We start from the raw sequence: 20,106 nt of genomic DNA on the forward strand, positions 1-20,106 counted from the left end.
GGTCAAAAAGGCAATGAACTCCCAGAAGCTAGATAAATCCCCTGGACCGGATAAAATACCCAACACACTTATGAGAGGAACAGTTGAAGAACTTAGCCAAATCCTAACAGTGGTATTTAACGAAATTTTAAGAACGGGGACAATCCCAAATCAATGGGGGGAATCAGACATCATCTTGATCCACAAAAAAGGTGCGAAAGACAATATAGGCAACTACCGCCCAATAAGCCTTATGTCAAACATATACAAAGTTTTTGCTAAGGTGATACTAGATAGAATATCAAAAACATTAGACGAATGCCAACCAATCGAACAGGCTGGATTTAGGAAAGACTTTAGTACAATTGATCATATCCATACGGTAAAACAAGTTATGCAAAAATATAAAGAGTTCAGAAAGCCTTTGTTCATAGCATTTATCGACTACTCAAAAGCGTTCGATAGCCTTAACCACACCTGTATATGGACAAGCCTGAAACAACAAGGAGTACACGAAGTATACGTAGAAATCATCAGACGGATATATACCATTAGCAAAAGCAGAATCAGACTGGAATCGACTGGTAAAACATTCCCTATACAAAGAGGAGTCCGGCAAGGTGACCCACTATCACCAAAATTATTCTCTGCTGTCTTAGAACAAATATTCAGGAAACTCGAATGGGAACACTTTGGCCTCAACATAAATGGCATACGCCTAAATCACCTAAGGTTTGCCGACGACATAGTCTTGTTTGAGGAAAACCCAAAAGAACTAGAATGCATGCTAACAGATCTAGCAAAACAGAGCAAGGCCGTGGGACTGGAGCTTAACTCAGACAAGACTAAATTGATGACAAATTCTAGGATTCAAGAAATCACAGTCAATGGATACATTTTAGATTATGTTGAGGAATACGTGTATCTAGGTCAAATAATATCTTTCAAGGACCAAATGGACAAAGAAATCGAAAAAAGAATATCATCCGGCTGGAGCAAATACTGGTCACTTAAAGAAATCATGAAAAGCAACCTAGGTATACGAATAAAAAGCAAAACTTTCAACACATGTGTCCTTCCGTGTCTAACTTATGGCTGCGAAACTTGGTCTCTTACTAAAAAACAAAGAGATAAACTTGCAAAGTGCCAGAAAGCTATGGAGAGGAGCATGCTTGGGGTAAAACTACAGGATAGAAACCGCAGCTCTGACATAAGAGCTAGAACAAAAGTAGCAGATATCCTCACTCACATAGATATGCAAAAATGGAGGTGGGCAGGTCACACTATAAGATGTAAGACAGAAAAGTGGAGCCAAAGAGTTCTCATGTGGCACCCTACAGACGGGTCAAGATCGCAAGGCCCTCAAGTAACAAGATGGGAAGACGAAATTATTCGTACAGTGGGACCACTCTGGACAAGGGTGGCAAGAGAGAGAAGATACTGGAAGGAGTTGGAGGAGGCCTTTGCCGACAGGCACACTGAACTAAGAGACTTCATATGATAATTCAAGACTATCAAAAAGAACAATCATGTTCAGAACAAAGGGCTATATAATAATATAATAATAATGTAACTCACTCTCGATTTGAATTTAATTAAAATAACAAAATAAATTATAGAAAAAAAATGTGCAGGCTAAAATTAACACAGAGCGCCAAAAAACGTCCTGCCGCATCTAGCCGACGAAACAATGTGCCTCCGAGGCCTACCATTGCGTAATAACGGCAACATTAGCAATGGGATTTATTTCGGAGGGCATAATAATAATAATAATAAGACCCGAGTACTCCCGAGAGTCGGTCAGGGTCTCCGTCTCCGGCGTGTCTTCGTCGGTCGGGGTAGACTCCAAGGGGACCCGCAGGACTCTCAGCTCTGGCTTGCCTTCATTGGCCGTCCAGAGAGGAGTCGTTAGAGTTAAATGCTCCAGGGGTGGAAGTGAAAACTTGCATAAGACGCGAGTTGGCACAGTGGCTGTTATCAGCCACTGGGTAGAAAGCGGCGTACACCTCTCGACACCCCTGAGCCGCTCACACCGCTGTTGCTCCTGGTCGTCTTCACGACGGCATTTTCAGAGGCCCATCTAGTGGGCGGCGAGTCACCGCCTGCCTCGATAACTAGTGAAAACATTGTTATGGCAGGTGTCCGGACCTCTTTGCAATAACTCAGTCTCATTGTCCTCCCAAACTTCAATCCATAGACCGTTATACTGTTCACTTTTACTACAATAGTCTGCGACCGGTTCATGGGTGTCTATTGTTGGGCCTGTGAACGGATTGTAGCAGGCGTTATACATGACATTAAAGCTCTCCAAGGGGCCTCTACGTGTTGGATCTATATCCCCACGCAAGCCTATCAAAAGACCGGGATTTATAGGCCCGTGAAATCCAAGGAGATACAATAATAATAAAATACTTTATTGTGCACTACTAAAGTAAAACTCATATACAAAACACAAAAAAAATCACAACAAACATAAGTACAAATTATAAAAAAAAATTAATCCGCGAGTTTACATACGAGTACAACCCTATGAAATGTCAAAAACAGTGAACGGAAATAAAACATGGAAGCCGCGTCTGAGAACATTACAATTCTTGGGACAATTAGCACACATACACAATTACACCTACATTTAAATAAGGCGATACGTTTACAGAGCCTGTAATTACTGGTAAACAAAATAATAGTCATTTCTATTACACTAATGTACACAGCTAAGTACAGGTGCATACGTACATAAATAAATATTATAGGACATTATACAAATTGACTAAGTCCCACAGTAAGCTCAATAAGGCTTGTGTTGAGGGTACTTAGACAACGATATATATAATTTATAAATACTTAAATACATAGAAAACACCCATGACTCAGGAACAAATATCCATGCTCATCTTCGTAGGCAGGTTCACTACATATAATCACGCCTATTTACCGGAGGGGTAAGCAGAGACCACGGATTCCCACTTGCTACGATCCTGACATACCTCTTTCGCTTCCTTCACTTTCATAACATTCCTCATACACGCTCGTCGGCTTAGAGTGCTCTTAACCTGGCCTTTCTTCAGGATTTCCCGATTTGATCAAAGAAAGTCCGCCGAGGTCTACCCCTTCCAGCTCCCTCTTCTACGTCTCCCTTATACACTCTCTTTGTTAACCTTCTTTCACTCATTCTTTTCACATGTCCAAACCATCTCAACATACCTTTCTCAATTTTTGTCACAACATCTTCGTTCAGTCCACACTTTTCCCTTATCACGCTGTTCCTTCACTGCATTCACTTGGCTCTGATGCCTCTTCTGCCACACCCGACTTTCGCTACCATACATAAGTGTAGGCACCAACACCCCTCTATGCACAGCCAACCGTGCTTTTTGCGACACCTTCTAGCTGCTCATAAAAGCGTTGAGTGCCCCATTCACACGTTTTCCAGCATTCACTCTCCTTTCAATGTCTTTATCATGTTTACCCCGCTCGCCTTAGGGTAGTTTACGTTGGGCTATAATTGTGCGGACAGAGTGCTTCTATGTTTTATTTCCATTCACTGGTAAAAAAAACCTGTAGGTTTTAGGGCATTTTGACTTTTCATTAGCCGGGCCCACATAGAGCGAGCATACGCCCGAGGCAATTTCCTCACGCACAAACCGGCCAGTGTAGACGTGCCTCGGCCGGGGCAGCGCGCTCGGTCGAGGAAAACGCACGTACGGAGGAAATTGCCTCGCACGTACGTGCACGCTCGCTCGCTCTGTGTGGACCTGTCTATTTTCATTATTTTGTGTGAAATCTCGTGTGCGAAATCGCCTCCGTAGGGCTTGGAGGTAGTTTTCTGCCGACGAAGTGTACATTCATGCCTCGCTGATACAGTTGTTGCAGGTCAATCTGGTTCATAATGAAGTACCTAAACAAAATAGGAAACATATGAACTTACCGATAAGTTGTTGGATGCGTTCCTTCTCCTGCTGCTCCCAGAAAGCCTTGTCCTGCACCTGTTTCTCTTCTAAGCTCTTCTGGAGCAAAGGGATCTCCTCCAGGCGTTTGGCGCGCTCGAAATAGTCCACCTACGATAATACAGGAAAAATTGTCATAGTAATAGGTATTTTCGAGTCTTTTGGGTTATTCCCACATGTTACCACCAATTTAGTCAGTTCTACTACCAGTAATAAATAGTAACATCTCTTCTGCTACCGGTAACAGAAGAGATGTTAAAAAGATTAGGTAAAAATTTAAATTACTATAGCAGTATGGAATCTGATAATCAAAGAAAAGAGTTGATTGAAGAAGTCTAATTTGTAGTGATAAATGTGATAATCGTGCCCCTGAGTTTGACATTGATCAAGAGGCACTATATAGCACAGCCAAACTCGGGGGCACGATTTTTTCATTTTAACTTTACACCTCATCTACAATGAATAACTGTTTGACTTTTGTGATAGCAACTGGAAATGTTTACTTCCATTAATGTGAAAAATGTGCAGGCATAAATTAACACAGAGCTCTCATACAGGGCCCTGTCGCGTCTAGCCGACAATATGATGTGCCTCCGAGGCCTACCATTATGTAACAACGGTAACATTACTAATGGGATTTATTTCGGAGGCAATACAGTACTACATCTCAGTGTGAGAAATGCCTTGGATGGAAATGGCGGTAGACAATACAAAGGGTCGGGCACTCCTGGTGACCACAACTGCTCCGACATTAGCAAGGCTCGGAAAAACGTCTGTTATTTCGAAAACATAACCCTGTTCTGTACAACAAACTTTTACCAATGTAAACGATTAAATATGCCTCAATTAGCCGGGTCCACACAGAGCGAGCATACGCGCGAAGCAATTTCCTCACGCACAAAACGGCCAGTCTAGACGTGCCTCGGGCGAGTACAGACAGACGTTCTACACGTGTAGTCTGTGGGTGAGATTTACACAGAGAGCCTACAACTCAATTCGCGTGCAATATAACAACATCCTCAGAATGTTGTTGCGGCTGCCGAGACATAACAGTGCATCCAGAATGTTTGCTGAGGCGCGTACAGATGACTTTTTCGCCATCAGGAGAAAAAGAGTTGGATCACTGCTGAATCGTGTGCGGGGCAGCAGCAACGGCCTTCTGAGGGAGTTGGCAGAGCGCCTCGACTCTCCTCTCACTCGCTACTGGGTGGAGGTGGCGATTGGCAGGGCCAAGTAGAGCAGGTTCTCTGCCCTGCTTGTCCCTGGCAATACTTGTAATATTCATACAAGTATCTTTTTATTTTATTTTATTTTTTTTTTTTTTTTTTGCTTTTGTTTTTGTACTGTGCTACTAACATAGTTATTAAGATACGCTGTAACTAACCATATATGGATCAATTTGGTCTGTAATAAATGTTTTTATTATTATTATTATAAAACGCACGCGCCGCCTCGGCCGAGGCACGTTGCCTCGCGCGTATGCTCGCTAATGACGTCCGTAAACTAAACGAACAGTTTCGACTTATAAATGGGTCCTATATTATGGTTAAGTTTTCAAAATGACGGACTTTCTTCCGAGCCTTGGAAATGAGTACACAACGAAGAAAAAGAACGCAATATGAAATTAAAGATCAGTTTCACTAAAATTGACGGACTGATAAACGTCGCCCAGCAATGAACTATGGAACAAAGCATCCTACTCAATAAAATTTAGTGATTTTTTTATCTGTGACGGATGGTTGGGCGCAACCCTTCTTAATTCCACTAACTGGGCCTCTACATGTTTAGAGTATGTATAGCCACTTGTAAAAGGCGATTAGGGCTCTAGAAAATTTCCAGGACGATTCTTTAAAATAGATCAATCTATACTTGATCGATTTTGACGTGTCTCTTTATTAAAAACACTTTTGAAAAATAAGTCACAGCAAAATGTAACAATTGTATAGCATATTTGTTAATTTAAATTATTTTCGTTTCATAAGTACTATGTAGTTACTATTGTTTAAGCATTTAAAAAAAAAAGACATTAAGATCATTTAATATTTTATAATGCTAAAAAAAACGAGGTAGAAACCTTCGAATCTTTAGGCATGGATACTTGCGTACCTGACAATTCCTTGACTACATGTTTGAATAAGACAAATGGCGGTCAACAAGGCTAACAAGAGTTTTAAGACTGAATCTTTAATCATAAATTCATAACTTACACCTCAGTAGGAATAGCAGTTACCTTCTTCTCCTGAGACTTGAGCCTGGCCTGCAGCTCGCGGCGCTCTTTCATCAATTCTTCAGCCTCACGTTGGGCGATCGCTTCGGCGTCCATTTTCTTCAGCACCTGAGTTTAACATAATGTGTTATTAATTATCAGTTACGGAAGAAATGTCCCAACATAATTAAAATTCCCTTATGAAAAACTACCAACAGTTTAAAGAAAACCCTCTTCGAGATGATCCGGCATAAGAAATTCGGCAAGAGGCAATTCAAAACATAAATAATTTACGTTATTATCAAGGTAAGTGTTGTTTAGTTAAAATGTAGAATGATTACTATATTTCGTAATGTACATTCTTGTAATGTTGCCTAGCAAGTCAACATAATACATGGTAATGTCATATGCGATATGGTTTCTAATTTAATGTTACATGTGTACAATCCTTGATTATTAGGCGGGTCCACACAGAGCGAGCAGCCTCGCTAGGAAATTTCCTCGCGTGGCAAACACCTGGCCTCGCGCGGCCGCGTGCTCGTGTTACTTTTGCCTCAGCACATTTGCCTCACCCAAGCTAATTTGCTTGGCTGGCAGAAAATGCCTCGCGCTTATGCTCGTTCTGTGTGGACCGGCCTAATGATATTTGTGCAGGCGTAAATTAACACAGAACGCTTGTACAGCTTGGCCTGTCGCGTCTAGCCGACAATATGATGTTCCTCCGAGGCCTACCATTATGTAACAACGGTGACATTACTAATGGGATTTATTTCGGAGGCAGTGTACACCTCGATAGGAAACAATATATGGCATTTCATATTGCTAAATTGACGACGGCTGTCCCAACGCCGTCGAGAAAGCGAATATTTTATCGCTCATGAAACGTACCATATGTATAAATACAATATGAAAACTGTTATACAAGAGATGTATGTACTAATTGTTGATATTTTTGTAAGCGTTTTAAATGAAAAATACTCTCCTATCCGTACTAGCTTTTCGTTAATTGTCAAAAATGGAATATCTGCATAAAGATGTACAGTACCGGCCAATAACAACCTTTGCAATATGAGTGTGTATACACATATTACACGAGACCAATTTTTCTCATAGCTTGCACAAAGGACTACGACTAGACTACAAAAAAAATGTTCTACCATAAAAGCATGGAGGTGATATATTATTGGCCGGTACTGTAGTAATCTTTCTAAAGCATAGCGACGTGATTTGCGTCCTGTATAAATAGTGTGTTTGTCTGTGTGTGTACCTCCTCGTCCAGCTTGGACAGCACGCGCTTGCCGACGTCGCTCTGCGAGATGTGCGCGATCCTCTCGCGCAGATGGCGCTCGCGCACGGCGGCCATCTCGGAGGCGTGGCGGCGCTTCTCGCGCTCCTCGCGCTCCGCCTCCTGGCGGCGCGCCTCGGCCGCGGCCGCGATGCGGAGCTGTTCCTCTTGACGCCTGAACAATCATTTCTTATTCATAAAAATACTTAATGAACGTCAATGCTTATATATATCTCAGAAACTAAAGATTACCACAAAAATGATTAGCCGGGTCCACACGGAACGAGCATACGCGCGAGTCAATTTCCTCACGCACAATACGGCTAGTGTAGACTTACCTCGGCCGAGGCGGCGAGCTCGGGCGAGGAAAACGAGCGCGACTCCTCAGCCGAAGCACATCTACACTGGTCGTAGTGTGCGTGAGGAAATTGCCTCGCACGTATGCTCGCTCTGTGTGGACCCGGCTATTCCCAATAGATTTATCATAAGGTGGAATTGTACAGTGAATTAAGTTTTAATCTTTGAACTATGGAAGGTAAAGTTAAGGAATAGAATCTCCATATACCAAAAAGTGTCAGACAAAAACCATAAATAGGTGGCGCTACAATACCTAGAATACTTGACAAAAAATCTAATCACAGACAGCACACTTCACTCTGTCAATAACGCCTAGGTTCTTAGCTACTCTAGTGCTACTCTGGAGAGATTTGAAACTATTATTTATACCTGACAGCTAGACACTTTTGCAACAGTTCTGCCTATGGAGATTCTGTTCCTTGCCTTTACCTTCCATACTTTGTACTAGGTACTTAAGCCTAGATACCTCTGCTAACAAAATTTTAACATGTTAAATGAACAAAAAGTAGAACATTTTACCGTGTCGGGCTAGATTCGAACTAGCGACCATTCGGAACACTACCCAAATAAGCTATATCGACACTCGACCCTTCGGGAATTTTCCCCCTCATAGCTTACACGCCTTAGGGAGACGCGTAGCAATATCAATCGTATGAGTACTAGACCTTAACAGCATCTCTTTTCGTCTTTATTTGGCAATCAGGTTACCTGAGCTCCTCCTCCTCGCGCACAGTGTTGAGCCGCTCGATGTACTCCTTGCGCTCCTCGATGATCTTGTGGCGCTGCAGCACGCGCTGGTGCTCGGCGTGCTTGTGCTCGTGGTAGTGCTGCACCATGTGCGCGCGCGCGCGCTCGCGCTCGGCGCGGCGCCGCGACGGGAACAGCGTCTGCACGGCGCGGGACAGCACTTCGGCTGCGCGGACTAGTTGCTCGCGGACCTACAGGATTACATGCTTGTTAAGATTATGTACAATATATGGTTGAATTTAGAGCAGTCAAAGCCATTTCAATCTAGCAAGCAAGCTTCAAATTTCTTCCTAATTAGTCTACACTACACAGAACGAGTTGCCTTGCGAGGAAATTGTTGTGCGAAGCAGCTAGTCGGTTTAGTCGTGTCTCTGCCTCATCGCCTGGAGCGAGGCACGTTTCCACCGGACGAGTTGCTTTGCGCGGCCATTTCCTCGCGAGGCGGTTCGTTCTGTCTGGACCCGCCTATTTACGTACTCGCGTCGGGCATTAGCGCCAATCAGGATGGAATGCTGTACAATTTACAGTGATGGTGTAACTAAATCTTTCTTCCCTTCTTCCTCGCGTTGTCCCGGCATTTCTGCCACAGCTCATTGGAGCCTGGAGCTTGGCAACTAATCCCGAGAATTGGCGTAGGCACTAGTTTTTACGAAAGCGACCTTCCAACCCAGAGGGTAAACTAGCCTCTCAAATGCCTGAACGCGGATCCACATTAGCAGGTATTTAACTCTAATTATCAATTAGAATCCAATACTTACTGCGCGGATCCACGTTCTGGCATTCAAGATGTTAAGCCTTATTGGGATTAGTCCGGTTCCCTCAAGATGTTTTTACTTTGCCGAAAAGCGACTAGATGCGAAGATGGTTTAACAAAATATTGGCTCAAATGTACATTATAGCGAGTCCTCTTTACACAAAGCAACTGATAGAAATGAAGAGCTGCTATATAAAGTAATTGTAAAGACGATTAACCAAGCAACAAAGTGACCAATGTAGTTAATATGTGATACTGCGTAACAAATGTACTGACCTCCTCGGCGGGCGTGGCCTGCAGGATGGCGCCGCCGCAGGCCTCGTCGGCGGCCGAGCACCACTCGCCGCCGCCGGCTTCCACGCCGAAGTGCACGCATCTAAACAATTACATATTAGTCTTCTTCATTCAAGTCTACAAAATTATTATGAATAATTATTTTATTAGGTGGGTCCACACAGAACAAGCCGCCTCGCGAGGAACTTGCCGCGCGAGGCGTGTCTATTGACGAATTTTTGACCCTTACTTCTTTTAGGATAAATCAAATCTGAGGTTTGACAGTGTCGGGAAAAGATCAAACTCCAAAAAAAGTTTTCTAAAGTATTCTAATGAAATTGGGACACTTTTTATTTTAAAATAGAACATGTGGCTAGGGAAAACGAGATTTCAGAAACCCCGGACGTTTCTGTTTTAACTTCTTGTCTGGTGTCAGCAACGTCTGGTGCCCATATATTTTTGTAAATCTCTTTTCCGCGTCGCTTGTATCTGTTACAGAGGTAGGTTATCGGACTGACTTGTTGGCGTGGTCGACGCGGATCTGCATGTCGTTGTGGCGCACGCAGTCCACCAGCAGGCGCTCCAGATGGAACAGGTCGTCGGTGGCGGCCAGCTGCAGCAGGCGCGGGAACTGCACGCAGGCGTAGCACTGCGCCACCTGGCGGACCAGCCGCACTAGCGCCACGTCGTTCAGGGCGCTGGTGTATTGCGCCAGGGGCGAATCTGTTGGAAAAAATTATATAATTCATTATGACCCAGCAAATATTTCTGTCAAATTGAGATTACACAAACATCAAAATGGCATTAAATAAATATATCTTTATTTCAGACCCAGAAGTCCATATATGGTTAGTAAAATTAACTTAAAACCTATATTATTCACAAAGGTTATGCTATGCCAATCAGACCTACTTGACATAGGTCAAAGTAGATCTGACCTGCTCCATCCAATGCCACATTATGGGACTGTAACGTGTATTTTGATCATTACAGTCGGATTTCGTTAACCATCAAATGTGCTTGTTTGTTAAAAAAGCAAATGTTGACATGAAAATCGGCAAGAACTCGTGATATCTCTCATTTTGTTACATACCGTTTAGAATTGTATGGCTTCTCTACACGATGGGCCATCATACTGGCCTACTAAGATGGGCCAGCGTATAGAGAGGGTAGTGGTGTGGAATGGTTTATGGCGCGGCGGGATGGCGAAAGGATAGCCACGGCGTCGGTTTTTTGTCCGCACGTCCGTTTCGTCAAAGGTAGTGGGCCAGCGATGGTGCGTACGGATCTACTCGTGGTCCATTCCATAGTCTTCTTCTTCTTTTCATCCTGTTACCCCCTGCTGGGGTGTAAGGCTCGAACCATTTTCTTCCACTGACTCCGGTCCTGGGCAGCTTGGGTAACCTCCTCCCACCCCATCCCCAATACACCCAACTCTTGCTCCACGGAACGGCGCCAAGTAAATTTAGTAGCCATTCCATAGTGCATGCTCTCAACTATCGCATGACCATCTCGCAGGTCCAGCGCTGGACCATCGTGTACAGAAGCCATAACCATCACATGGCCATCTTGCTGATCCAGCGCTGGGCCATCGTGTAGAGGAGGCAGTAACTGAAGAATCATAAGCGAAATCTTGCAGGTAACTCAATTTTCCAAATACTGATGCTTTTAACAAAATCATAAATTGATGCAAGTGCCCTTTAGTGTCAGGCCCAAAAAGTTCCTTTCGTCTATGTTCTATAAAAATTGTCAAAGTCAAAGCTAAAACCAGTATTACTTACTGGGTTCCTCCTGCAGGGCCTTGATGACTCCCTTGACGTTGTGGCAGATGGTCAGAGGGTCGAACTCGACCTCGAGCCACGCATACAGCTGCTGGAGCTGCGGAGATGCCAGTCCCACGACGTTGAGACGGACCACATCTGTAAACATAATACAATTAGGTTTTATTCAAGTCAAGGTTCAGGGCATGGTTAGGAACTTCACTTAAAAAGAATTCCACTAGTCCGACTAAGATGATGTAATAATTTCTGAGAGGCAAGTCAAATTTCAAATTTTGGAGGAGATCATATAAAACCTCTCCTGATGATTGTCAAGCAGGTCTTTTGGGAACTAGATTTGAAAGAATGAAAAGTGCAATTAGGTATACCTTTAAGCAGACTGGTCCTGGTGGGCGGCTGCGCCAGGCCGAGCAGCACGGCGAGGCGCTGCGCCTTCTCGACGGGGCTCTTGTCCGTCTCCACGAAGCGGTCGAACTCGGGGTGCAGCGACGGCAGCGGCACCGACAGCACCGCCACCAGCACGCGGCACGCCATTCTGTTCAACAAACGACATTGTGTTATTCATTATTTCACGATATGTTTCGATCCCTTGTGATCATATACAAATAGAGCAACACCTGCAGCGATTGCTCGACGCATACTGAGTACTTAATAATAAGTAAAAAAAAAAAAAATGCGAAATAGACATAATTATTGTAAAGAGAATTTTAAAAATATGTTTTTTTTTTGTTTGAAATGATTCAAACCGTGATGCCCGTGATGCAGTTATCTGTTACCGCAAAACGATACACGATTACAATAGTTTTTGGTAGATATTTATTTATTTATGTTAAGGAGAACCAACAGCTTTAAACTTACAATAGACCAACAAGATTAATACAGAAAGCCAATTACAGGAACTCACAAGTAATAACAAAGTATACAAAAAAAGGAATGCTAACACTGACGCACACACACATGCATACAAAGAGAGAAAAAAATAAAAACACAATTGAAAATGAAAATAGAAGCCATTAAAATAGACCCGAGGTTCCGAAAAACTTAATTCATTAGCACCCAGAATAATTGAGACATATTATCCTATCCAACATAATTGCAGCTATACATGTACTTACTTCTGCAGCTCCTCCTGGGTGATGTTCTTCTTCATCTCTCGAGACAGCTGGAACAGCTTGAGCAGAGCGGCTGCATGGAACAGGCAGTGGCCCGCCTTCCAGAAGACCAGGGCGAGCTTGCCGTAGTAGTTGGCCATGGTCTTAGCCACGGGGGTCTTCTTGGACATGTTCATGAGGCTGTGTATGTCCTCAATGGCCTTATAAGCTTCCTGTTAGGGTAGAGAGTATTTTAAATAAATATTCACTAAAAAGGCTCAAGTATTATTCAAATAGATGCAAAAATGCCAAGTCTTCATCACACAAAAGCAAAAAAAATACTAAGATAGTTGACTGTCTTAGTTTCAATGACAAACTCATCAACATCTGGACGACAACATCATTACACTAAAATAAGACCCATTGATGGAATATTTTAACCTTTTGAACGCCAAAAAACACCTAAAGTTGTTGTTACCACAGCTTCAAGGACAATTTTTGTATAACTTGCCTGCCAAAGCTCCATCTGAATGGCGCTGTCAAGCTGGAACAGCCTGGTCTCCAGGTTGAGTTGCTGTGTCTCCGGCTTAGAGATGCTCACATTGCCAGTTTGCACCTGGAATTATGATAATTGTTACTATTTCCACATATATGACATAAATGACCCTTGCATTCATATATTATCATAATTATTATCACACAAAACTCACAGAGAAAAAGTATAATTTGAATCATAAAATTACAAATCTAGTGGCAGATTTAATTTAACTTTTTCTCAAGTCGTTGTTTCATACGTAATATGTACGTACTCCATAAACTCTCTTCTCTGATGTTGATTGATTTGTGCAGGCATAAATTAACACAGAACGCCAGTAAGGTGTCCTGTCGCGTCTAGCCAACAGAATAATGTGCCTCCGAGGCCTACCATGTCGCAACAACGGAGATATTACGTATGGGATTTATTTCGGAGGCAGCTGTATGTTACTTTATTTTGACTGTGCTAAAGGCCCTAACTTATTTTTTTGCATAATATGGGCCATGCGCACGATTGTGGTAAAGTGTCTCTATGGGGGTGTTAGCAATTATCCCAGTGACTTCACTCATCGGGGTATTAAGGTACTCTATCCTTGTGCCGCCCACCATACTAATTTATAGCTAAGAAAGTTTAAATCTAATTGTTATTTTAATTGACTTTAATTTAATTAGTTCCCAAATTTCACAATCTAAAGAAATGCTACTTTGTTTTAATAAAGGTTGAAATTCTATTGAAACAGTATACATTGTAATGTACATTGGGCGGCAGGAGGCTACACAAAGATACTTACGGTGGGCTTGCAGATATCCTCCAAATGCTTTCTAAGCTTGTCACAGAGCTTCCTGAACTCAGTCTTGCGCGAGTACTTCAGGCAGAACTGGAATGCCATACGCGCGATGTCGTGGTACAAGGTCTCCACGTGCGCGTTCGTGCGGAGCAGCTCCAAGCATTGGCAGTAGGACTCCCAGAGGAATTTCACCTGAGGAATAAAGAAGAGGAAGAAGAATTACTTTAATAATTGCAGTGCTAGAGCTCAGGTGTCATCAAATGGCGGACCGCAGTCCGGAACCTACCGCCTACCTATTTAGTGCATTACATTACATTACATTACAGTACATTACATTTGCTTATTTAATAAATTCAAGTAGAAACGGCCCACTATGGTCATTCTGTTTTAAAAATAGGACCCCTGAAGAAACTAATTGGTGAAAAAAAAGTGATTCTTCTTTTACCCCATATCATTTTCAAGTACATATATATAATACAGATGACAATACAATAATTGCTGACAACTTAGCTTGGTCCGACTCTAATTGTGTCAAATTAAATTATAGGTAGAATTTTTTTAGATTTATGTACAGTCAACTAAAAAATGACAGGTTATTTTGGAGAGACATACATTAAACCAGAACACATTGCTTCATAAAATAAGTTTCAGAGTTCCGCGTAGACGAGAGCGCCAGTGTCGCAAAAAAGACCTTTTCTCTATTCCTCGCAGTCGGACTCATTATGCTAGTAATGCATTTATTAAGCGTGTTTGTAAACTGTTTAATAATAATGAAAAATTCACAGATGTGGATATATTTAACTGTACAACTACTTTACTGAAAAAAGCATTCACATGAATAATACCTAAATAAGCATATTTTTTCTAATAATTGAGATATATGCATCTTTGGTTGTTATTTAGCTTAAATTTCACATGACTTTGATGTTCACTTTTATTTTTAGGTGTTAATCAACCTGTACTGTATATAGACAAGCTGTAGATATTTGTTTAAAGTATTGTAAAAATTGTTTGCATTTATATACAATATTTTTGTATTTAAAAAGTGCATTAGCTTCGTATTTTGATATGTAAATTAAGGAAACTATAGGTCAATTTAGTGCTGCTTAATCTACTGTTCAATGTTATTGAATGACTGTTTGTTTCTGAATAAAAGGAAAAAAAAAACACAAAATAGTGGTGCATTCTGCCATGTGTAGTCCATATTTGCTGTGCCTCTGAGGCCTATCATCTCATAACAATGGAATTATTAGAAATGGGATTTATTTCAGAGGCATACTATACTAACCAAATATACACATGGGCCCAGAAATGACTAAGTCGGAGTCTCACTCACTTCAGCCAGGAAGCATAATAACAAACTGATTAAAAATAAAACCCGGGACTTAAGTGTTTGAGATTGTCTATGGCTGGGATTTGAGAGATTAGTATGACAATTTTTTGAGGATGGATCCTTTTTTGCTATACTAGGATCTAGCACTCATAGTGTTGTGTTCCTGCCAGAACTCAATGAGAGTACAGTGTTAGGGTTGGCAACATGCATGTAACTCTTCTGGAGTTGTAAGTGTCCATAGGCTACAGAGACAGCTTACCATGAGGCGGGCCGTATGCTTGTTTGCCACCAAAGTAGTATTAAAAAAGTTGTCTATAGTTATATAATATTCAAATACCTACCCATGGAGTAAGTATAGTCCTGTCAGATCGGTCCTGTGCATCCTCCCCGGACACGGCACTTAGCAGGATGCTCTCAGGCGTAGCAAGGTTGTCAAGATCATCAGTGTCAATGACAGCCTGTGTGGATTGCGCCCGGGCGGCCTCCGTTCTCTCTTCTGCCATTCGTAAATAGCCTCTGGGGATGAAGAATTTTGTTGGGCACATTGTGAAGATTTAGTGAAGATGAGTAGTTGTGATGGAGAAAAAAAAAACTATGTTAAAAACAAACTAATTAACTAAAACTTTGTATTGTAGTGCAGTAGGAAAGAAAACAAAAAATGTTGGTATGTGAGAAACAATAATAAAAACAAACAACACAAAACTTTCGTTTTGTGCAAAAAAAAAAAAACAGTAAACCATATAGGGTGCTGCTGTGTTAAATACTAATTTTTCGAGATAGTGAACTGAATTTAAGTAGTAAATCAAACTGGATAGCATTGAATTTAAACACTAGTGAAGTTCATTCATTATTTATTGATTATTCATTCCAATGTGGGCAATGTGCCATGTGTACAAATGACTAAATGCATACAGGAAAATACACCAATTTAGATGAAATATTGCATTCCGGAATCCATCCATACCTAATGACTTGCTCCAAAGATCCAACGTTCACCGACTGGAACATGTTTCGATACTGGAACAGGCCTTCTTTCGCGATGTGAGACTTGCGGAGGTCCACGCACAGCTCCAGGTACTTGAACATGATGGGCTCCAGCACCGACTCGGACCAATTGTATGCCCATTTCTTGTTGCGGAACACCTCTTGCAAGGTGTCCAGCGCCCGAGCGGGCTTGTTCAGGTCCATAAACTCTGTGAGAGAAGACGCCGAAGAAGGGCATTTTTAGCTTGGTTATGTTAATAACTAATTAAAAACAAATCCGTAAACAAGCACAAAATATATCTAATGCTTTTAGAATATCCGCATATAACTACATGCGTGTATTATGCTAAGAGGGTGGGTCTATTACGAAATAAAGGTCAAGAGATATAATGTGCAACGTGGTAAGATTACATGAAACTTTAACTTACCATTGGCCCGTTTGAGGGCATTTTCCGGTCTTTGACCGTATCGCGCCATGATTTACACTGCACTTTTCACTTCATTAACACAATTTTGGGACGTTTCGTCTTGGTGAAAGGGAATAATTCGTAAATTATTCCTTTCCAAGTCACCGGCCTGACAGGCTGCAGGACAAAATGGCTGTCTTCGTATGTCAGTTCCTCCGTTTTCCATTAGTTTTGCATGTAATTTCAACCAATCACTAATATCATTCGTCAACAATACTTGCGATCAACCAATAGAATTACAGGAAAAAGCGAACTAGCTTCGCGTCATTTGACACCTAATTCATTGTAAATGGAAACAGAGTGACTTCCGTTTTACATAAGGCACCCATTCAAGAGAGCTCTCCTTTTATTTTATAGAAATAAATTTAATTTGTTAATTTATTATACACATGTACTATTTTGTCAATACATAAAAAGATAATATTTTTGGTATGAAGAATAATTTTTAAAACTTGCTTAGAATTAATATCAACCATACTTTCCCTTGTACATGTATCCAAACGCACTGTCAAATGAAGTGTCAAATGCTCAAATGTTTTTGACAGTCACGCGCGAAACTTCATTTATGAGTATAAAGACGAATATTTTACTTATTATCGTTAATTAGTACATACACTAGACATTGTTTCAGAATAAAAATAACGTTTAGCGCTGTTTCTTTAATCACCAGTCTTTAAATATCAAGATCCTTATTAGACTTAAAATATAACCTGCTCAAGATGCCATTAGTGACTAAAATTCGCCTATTTCGTAGCAATTATACAATTTGTTATATGTCTGAGGAATTATTCGTATTTCCAGACAAGAAGTATTATGATAATCTTGGTGTGAAATCCGGGGATGCGTGGGAATTCGACATAGAACGATGTGATGGAGATCGCAAAACCAAGTCATTAAAGTTGGTTGCAAATGCATTATTTCTGCAGCCATTTGTGAGAGAATGTTTGAATTCTGTGGCGTATAGGACTAATGTGGTGAATCATTTGAATGAGCGTTGTGGGAATCCTGAGAATGGGACAGCCTTTTTAAAATTAATTCTGAAGCCACCTGATTCAGAAGTTATAGATTATGCATGGTAAGAAACATTTTTTTGGTACGTTATTGCACTGTTGAAGGTACATTTCGCATGAATTTGAACACTACTGGTTTTATTTAGTAACAATAAAATCGTGTATTTGATTCTCTATTAAAAAAAGTCTGTACTAAATATTCATTTAATAACATAATTTTGAGTAAAATTTAGCCTTCATTAAATAAATTCTCTACATACATACATACAGAGACAATAAACTGGTGATGGTGCTCAAAGGAACACCACCCTTGTAACCTAAAAAGAAACCATCTGATTATGGCCAGAATGGCAGATTGCAGATTGAATTAAAAAAAAAATCTCAATATGGTATTTTGAGGCTTTTGAATAATGTGAGCAAAAAAGGGAGAAACATTCTTTAGTTTCTCTATTATGGACTTCTCACATCAGGTATTTTATTTATTCATTCTTGCAATAGGATATTCTAATCATTCTTGCACATAGGAAAACACATACAAAAGGTAAACTTAATGCCATAAGGCATTCTCTTCCAGTCAATTGATATGTTTGCTGGGGCAATTAGTGTGCTGCAACTATCTAGCTGATTTATTATAATTTCTTGCACTAATTTCAGGAATGAAAGGATACTGAAACTGGTATGGAGCAGGGTTGAAATAGAGAATGCATTCTCCTGGCTGTCCACCCTTGGAGGTGCCTACTCGGCTCTCGGAGATTACTTTGAGGACTGTGTAAGTTTTTTTTTTTTATACTATGTCAGTGGCAAACAAGCATACGGCCTGCCTGATGGTAAGCAGTATCCGTAGCCTATGTACGCCTGCAACTCCAGAGGAGTTACATGCGCGTTGCCAACCCTAACCCCCTCCCACCCTCGTTGAGCTCTTCTGCTTCGTTGAGTTGCCTTTCTTGTTCATACTTCTGACATCGCTTGTGTTGAAAAAAAAAAAACTGATACACGAATAATAGAGCTACTTAGACTATGGTAGATGACTAAGCAGAAACCCATAGGATGGGAAATCCTTGCAAGAAATGGCATTGGATATGACACATGCTCTGGAGACACAACCACATGGGCAAGCAGGGTCTCCCCTGGCATATGGCTGGCAGTAGATGGGCAGGCCTTGTACTACCCGGAGGTAATAAGTTGAGAAGAAGGCTGGCTCAACTGGACTCGGCTGGAAACAGCCCCTTAAGATCGTGACAAATGGAGAATTCTTCTGCGAGCTCTATGTCCCTAATGGGGGATAACAGGAAAGCATCATCATCAATAGTAGTGCTACAGATGTGCAAGCGGCGGAAAGCTTCTAAAAAGCTAATAAAGCTCTCGGAAATTTCCAAAAAATTTCACATTAAACAAATTAGCTGCATCCATCAATCCTGGCTATTCTGAAAGCACTTAAGAGCCCTTTTGTTCACTTTAAATTTCATAAGTATTTACTGCCAGAGAGTAGATCCTTAGCAAAAAAGTAATTTTCTTGTATGGACTCTGACCACTCAGTTACACTTTATTAATTTAAGCAATTTGATTTGCTTTCCTTCTGGTTTTCTGATTGTACCAAATATCCCATAAAACTTAAGTGTTCAAAATTTTTTACAGGCAGAGGAAGCGGGAAGGATATCAATACGCCAATACAAGCTCTCCCAAATGCTGGGAGACGACGCCTTAGCAGCCAGGAGTAAGCTCTATTCTGCACTCTCATATGCTCAGAAAGGCAAACTCAAGCTGTCAAGGCATATTGTGAGGAACGTTCATGCATTCGGTAGACTTACTCATGATAAGAGGTTGGTGCGTATGTGCCAAGGCGTTTGGGCGAAATTGAAGTATCTAAGGTCAATTAAAAATAGTTCTGGTAAAGGTGGAGGTAATGGTAAAATTGTGTAATTGAGATATAAAGCAGTGTATTTTTATCTTTAACTTGAATTGTCAGAAAATGAGAACTGCCTATCACTGCCTGTAAGACCATTTTAAGAAGCGTAACTGCAGGGACATATTGTTTAGTTTTTTATACTCTAAATCCGAAAAACGATGTATTTGTGTGAAATGATCATAAAAGTCCTATAACTTTATAAGTAATTTATAATTTATGAGTATTCAAAATGTTGAAAAGAAAAAATATAACTGTATTGTAAATGGGATATTACGTAACTCTTTTCCAGGTCGCGTCTACAAGGTTTTTTTTTTTTTAACAAATATATATTACATATTCCGGCCGATGGTTCGGTTTCGGTGCAAAAACTGCGGGACCTTTCGGTCTCATCGAAGCTTATAATCCTGTACTTTCGTTTCCTTCGATCGTGCACGGCTAACTTCGAATGCTCTCTGTACAGCCAGCAATGGCATTGTTCATACGCCTAAAAGAATGGTCCATTGACATTTTATTCAACAATTTTAATACGTCTATCAAAGTTTCAGTTTCGGCCGAAACTAGAGCCAAATCCGAACCTTCGGCAAAAAAACGGTCGGACACAAAAATTTATACAATATGTATAATTTACTGTTTACTGTCTGTTGTAATAAATCTTTATTTAATTGTT

General features: G+C 41.0%; 2 protein-coding genes across 2 annotated transcripts in view; one reads left to right on the forward strand and one right to left on the reverse strand.

Annotated features, from left to right (window-relative positions):
* LOC133529035 (eukaryotic translation initiation factor 3 subunit A-like) overlaps positions 1 to 16,548 on the reverse strand; it is a 31,703-nt gene extending 15,155 nt beyond the window's left edge. The window contains exons 1-14 of the mRNA XM_061866621.1: positions 16,485 to 16,548; positions 16,037 to 16,265; positions 15,414 to 15,588; positions 13,743 to 13,931; positions 12,929 to 13,033; positions 12,442 to 12,650; positions 11,695 to 11,861; positions 11,330 to 11,467; positions 10,067 to 10,271; positions 9,552 to 9,651; positions 8,483 to 8,712; positions 7,400 to 7,592; positions 6,157 to 6,261; positions 3,908 to 4,037 (exon numbers count right to left, since the gene is read on the reverse strand). Coding sequence (XP_061722605.1) covers positions 3,908 to 4,037; positions 6,157 to 6,261; positions 7,400 to 7,592; positions 8,483 to 8,712; positions 9,552 to 9,651; positions 10,067 to 10,271; positions 11,330 to 11,467; positions 11,695 to 11,861; positions 12,442 to 12,650; positions 12,929 to 13,033; positions 13,743 to 13,931; positions 15,414 to 15,588; positions 16,037 to 16,265; positions 16,485 to 16,533 — 2,224 coding nt within the window. The 5' untranslated portion in view covers positions 16,534 to 16,548. The remainder of the gene's footprint in view (positions 1 to 3,907; positions 4,038 to 6,156; positions 6,262 to 7,399; positions 7,593 to 8,482; positions 8,713 to 9,551; positions 9,652 to 10,066; positions 10,272 to 11,329; positions 11,468 to 11,694; positions 11,862 to 12,441; positions 12,651 to 12,928; positions 13,034 to 13,742; positions 13,932 to 15,413; positions 15,589 to 16,036; positions 16,266 to 16,484) is intronic.
* Positions 16,549 to 16,982: 434 nt separating this feature from the next.
* Positions 16,983 to 20,106, forward strand: LOC133528970 (uncharacterized protein F58A4.6). Its single transcript, XM_061866507.1, has 3 exons — positions 16,983 to 17,598; positions 18,188 to 18,302; positions 19,169 to 20,106. The coding sequence occupies exons 1-3, from the start codon at positions 17,243 to 17,245 to the stop codon at positions 19,451 to 19,453; spliced, it is 756 nt and encodes a 251-aa protein (XP_061722491.1). The 5' UTR covers positions 16,983 to 17,242; the 3' UTR covers positions 19,454 to 20,106.

Source organism: Cydia pomonella, chromosome 20, assembly GCF_033807575.1.
Source record: "Cydia pomonella isolate Wapato2018A chromosome 20, ilCydPomo1, whole genome shotgun sequence".
Classification (NCBI taxonomy): Eukaryota; Metazoa; Arthropoda; class Insecta; order Lepidoptera; family Tortricidae; genus Cydia; species Cydia pomonella.

Coding starts and splice junctions, on each gene's coding strand:
- LOC133528970 (XM_061866507.1), top strand. CDS start 17,243: ATGCCATTAGTGACTAAAATTCGCCTATTTCGTAGCAATTATACAATT. Junction 17,599..18,187: donor GAAGTTATAGATTATGCATG/GTAAGAAACATT, acceptor CACTAATTTCAG/GAATGAAAGGATACTGAAAC. Junction 18,303..19,168: donor GAGATTACTTTGAGGACTGT/GTAAGTTTTTTT, acceptor AATTTTTTACAG/GCAGAGGAAGCGGGAAGGAT.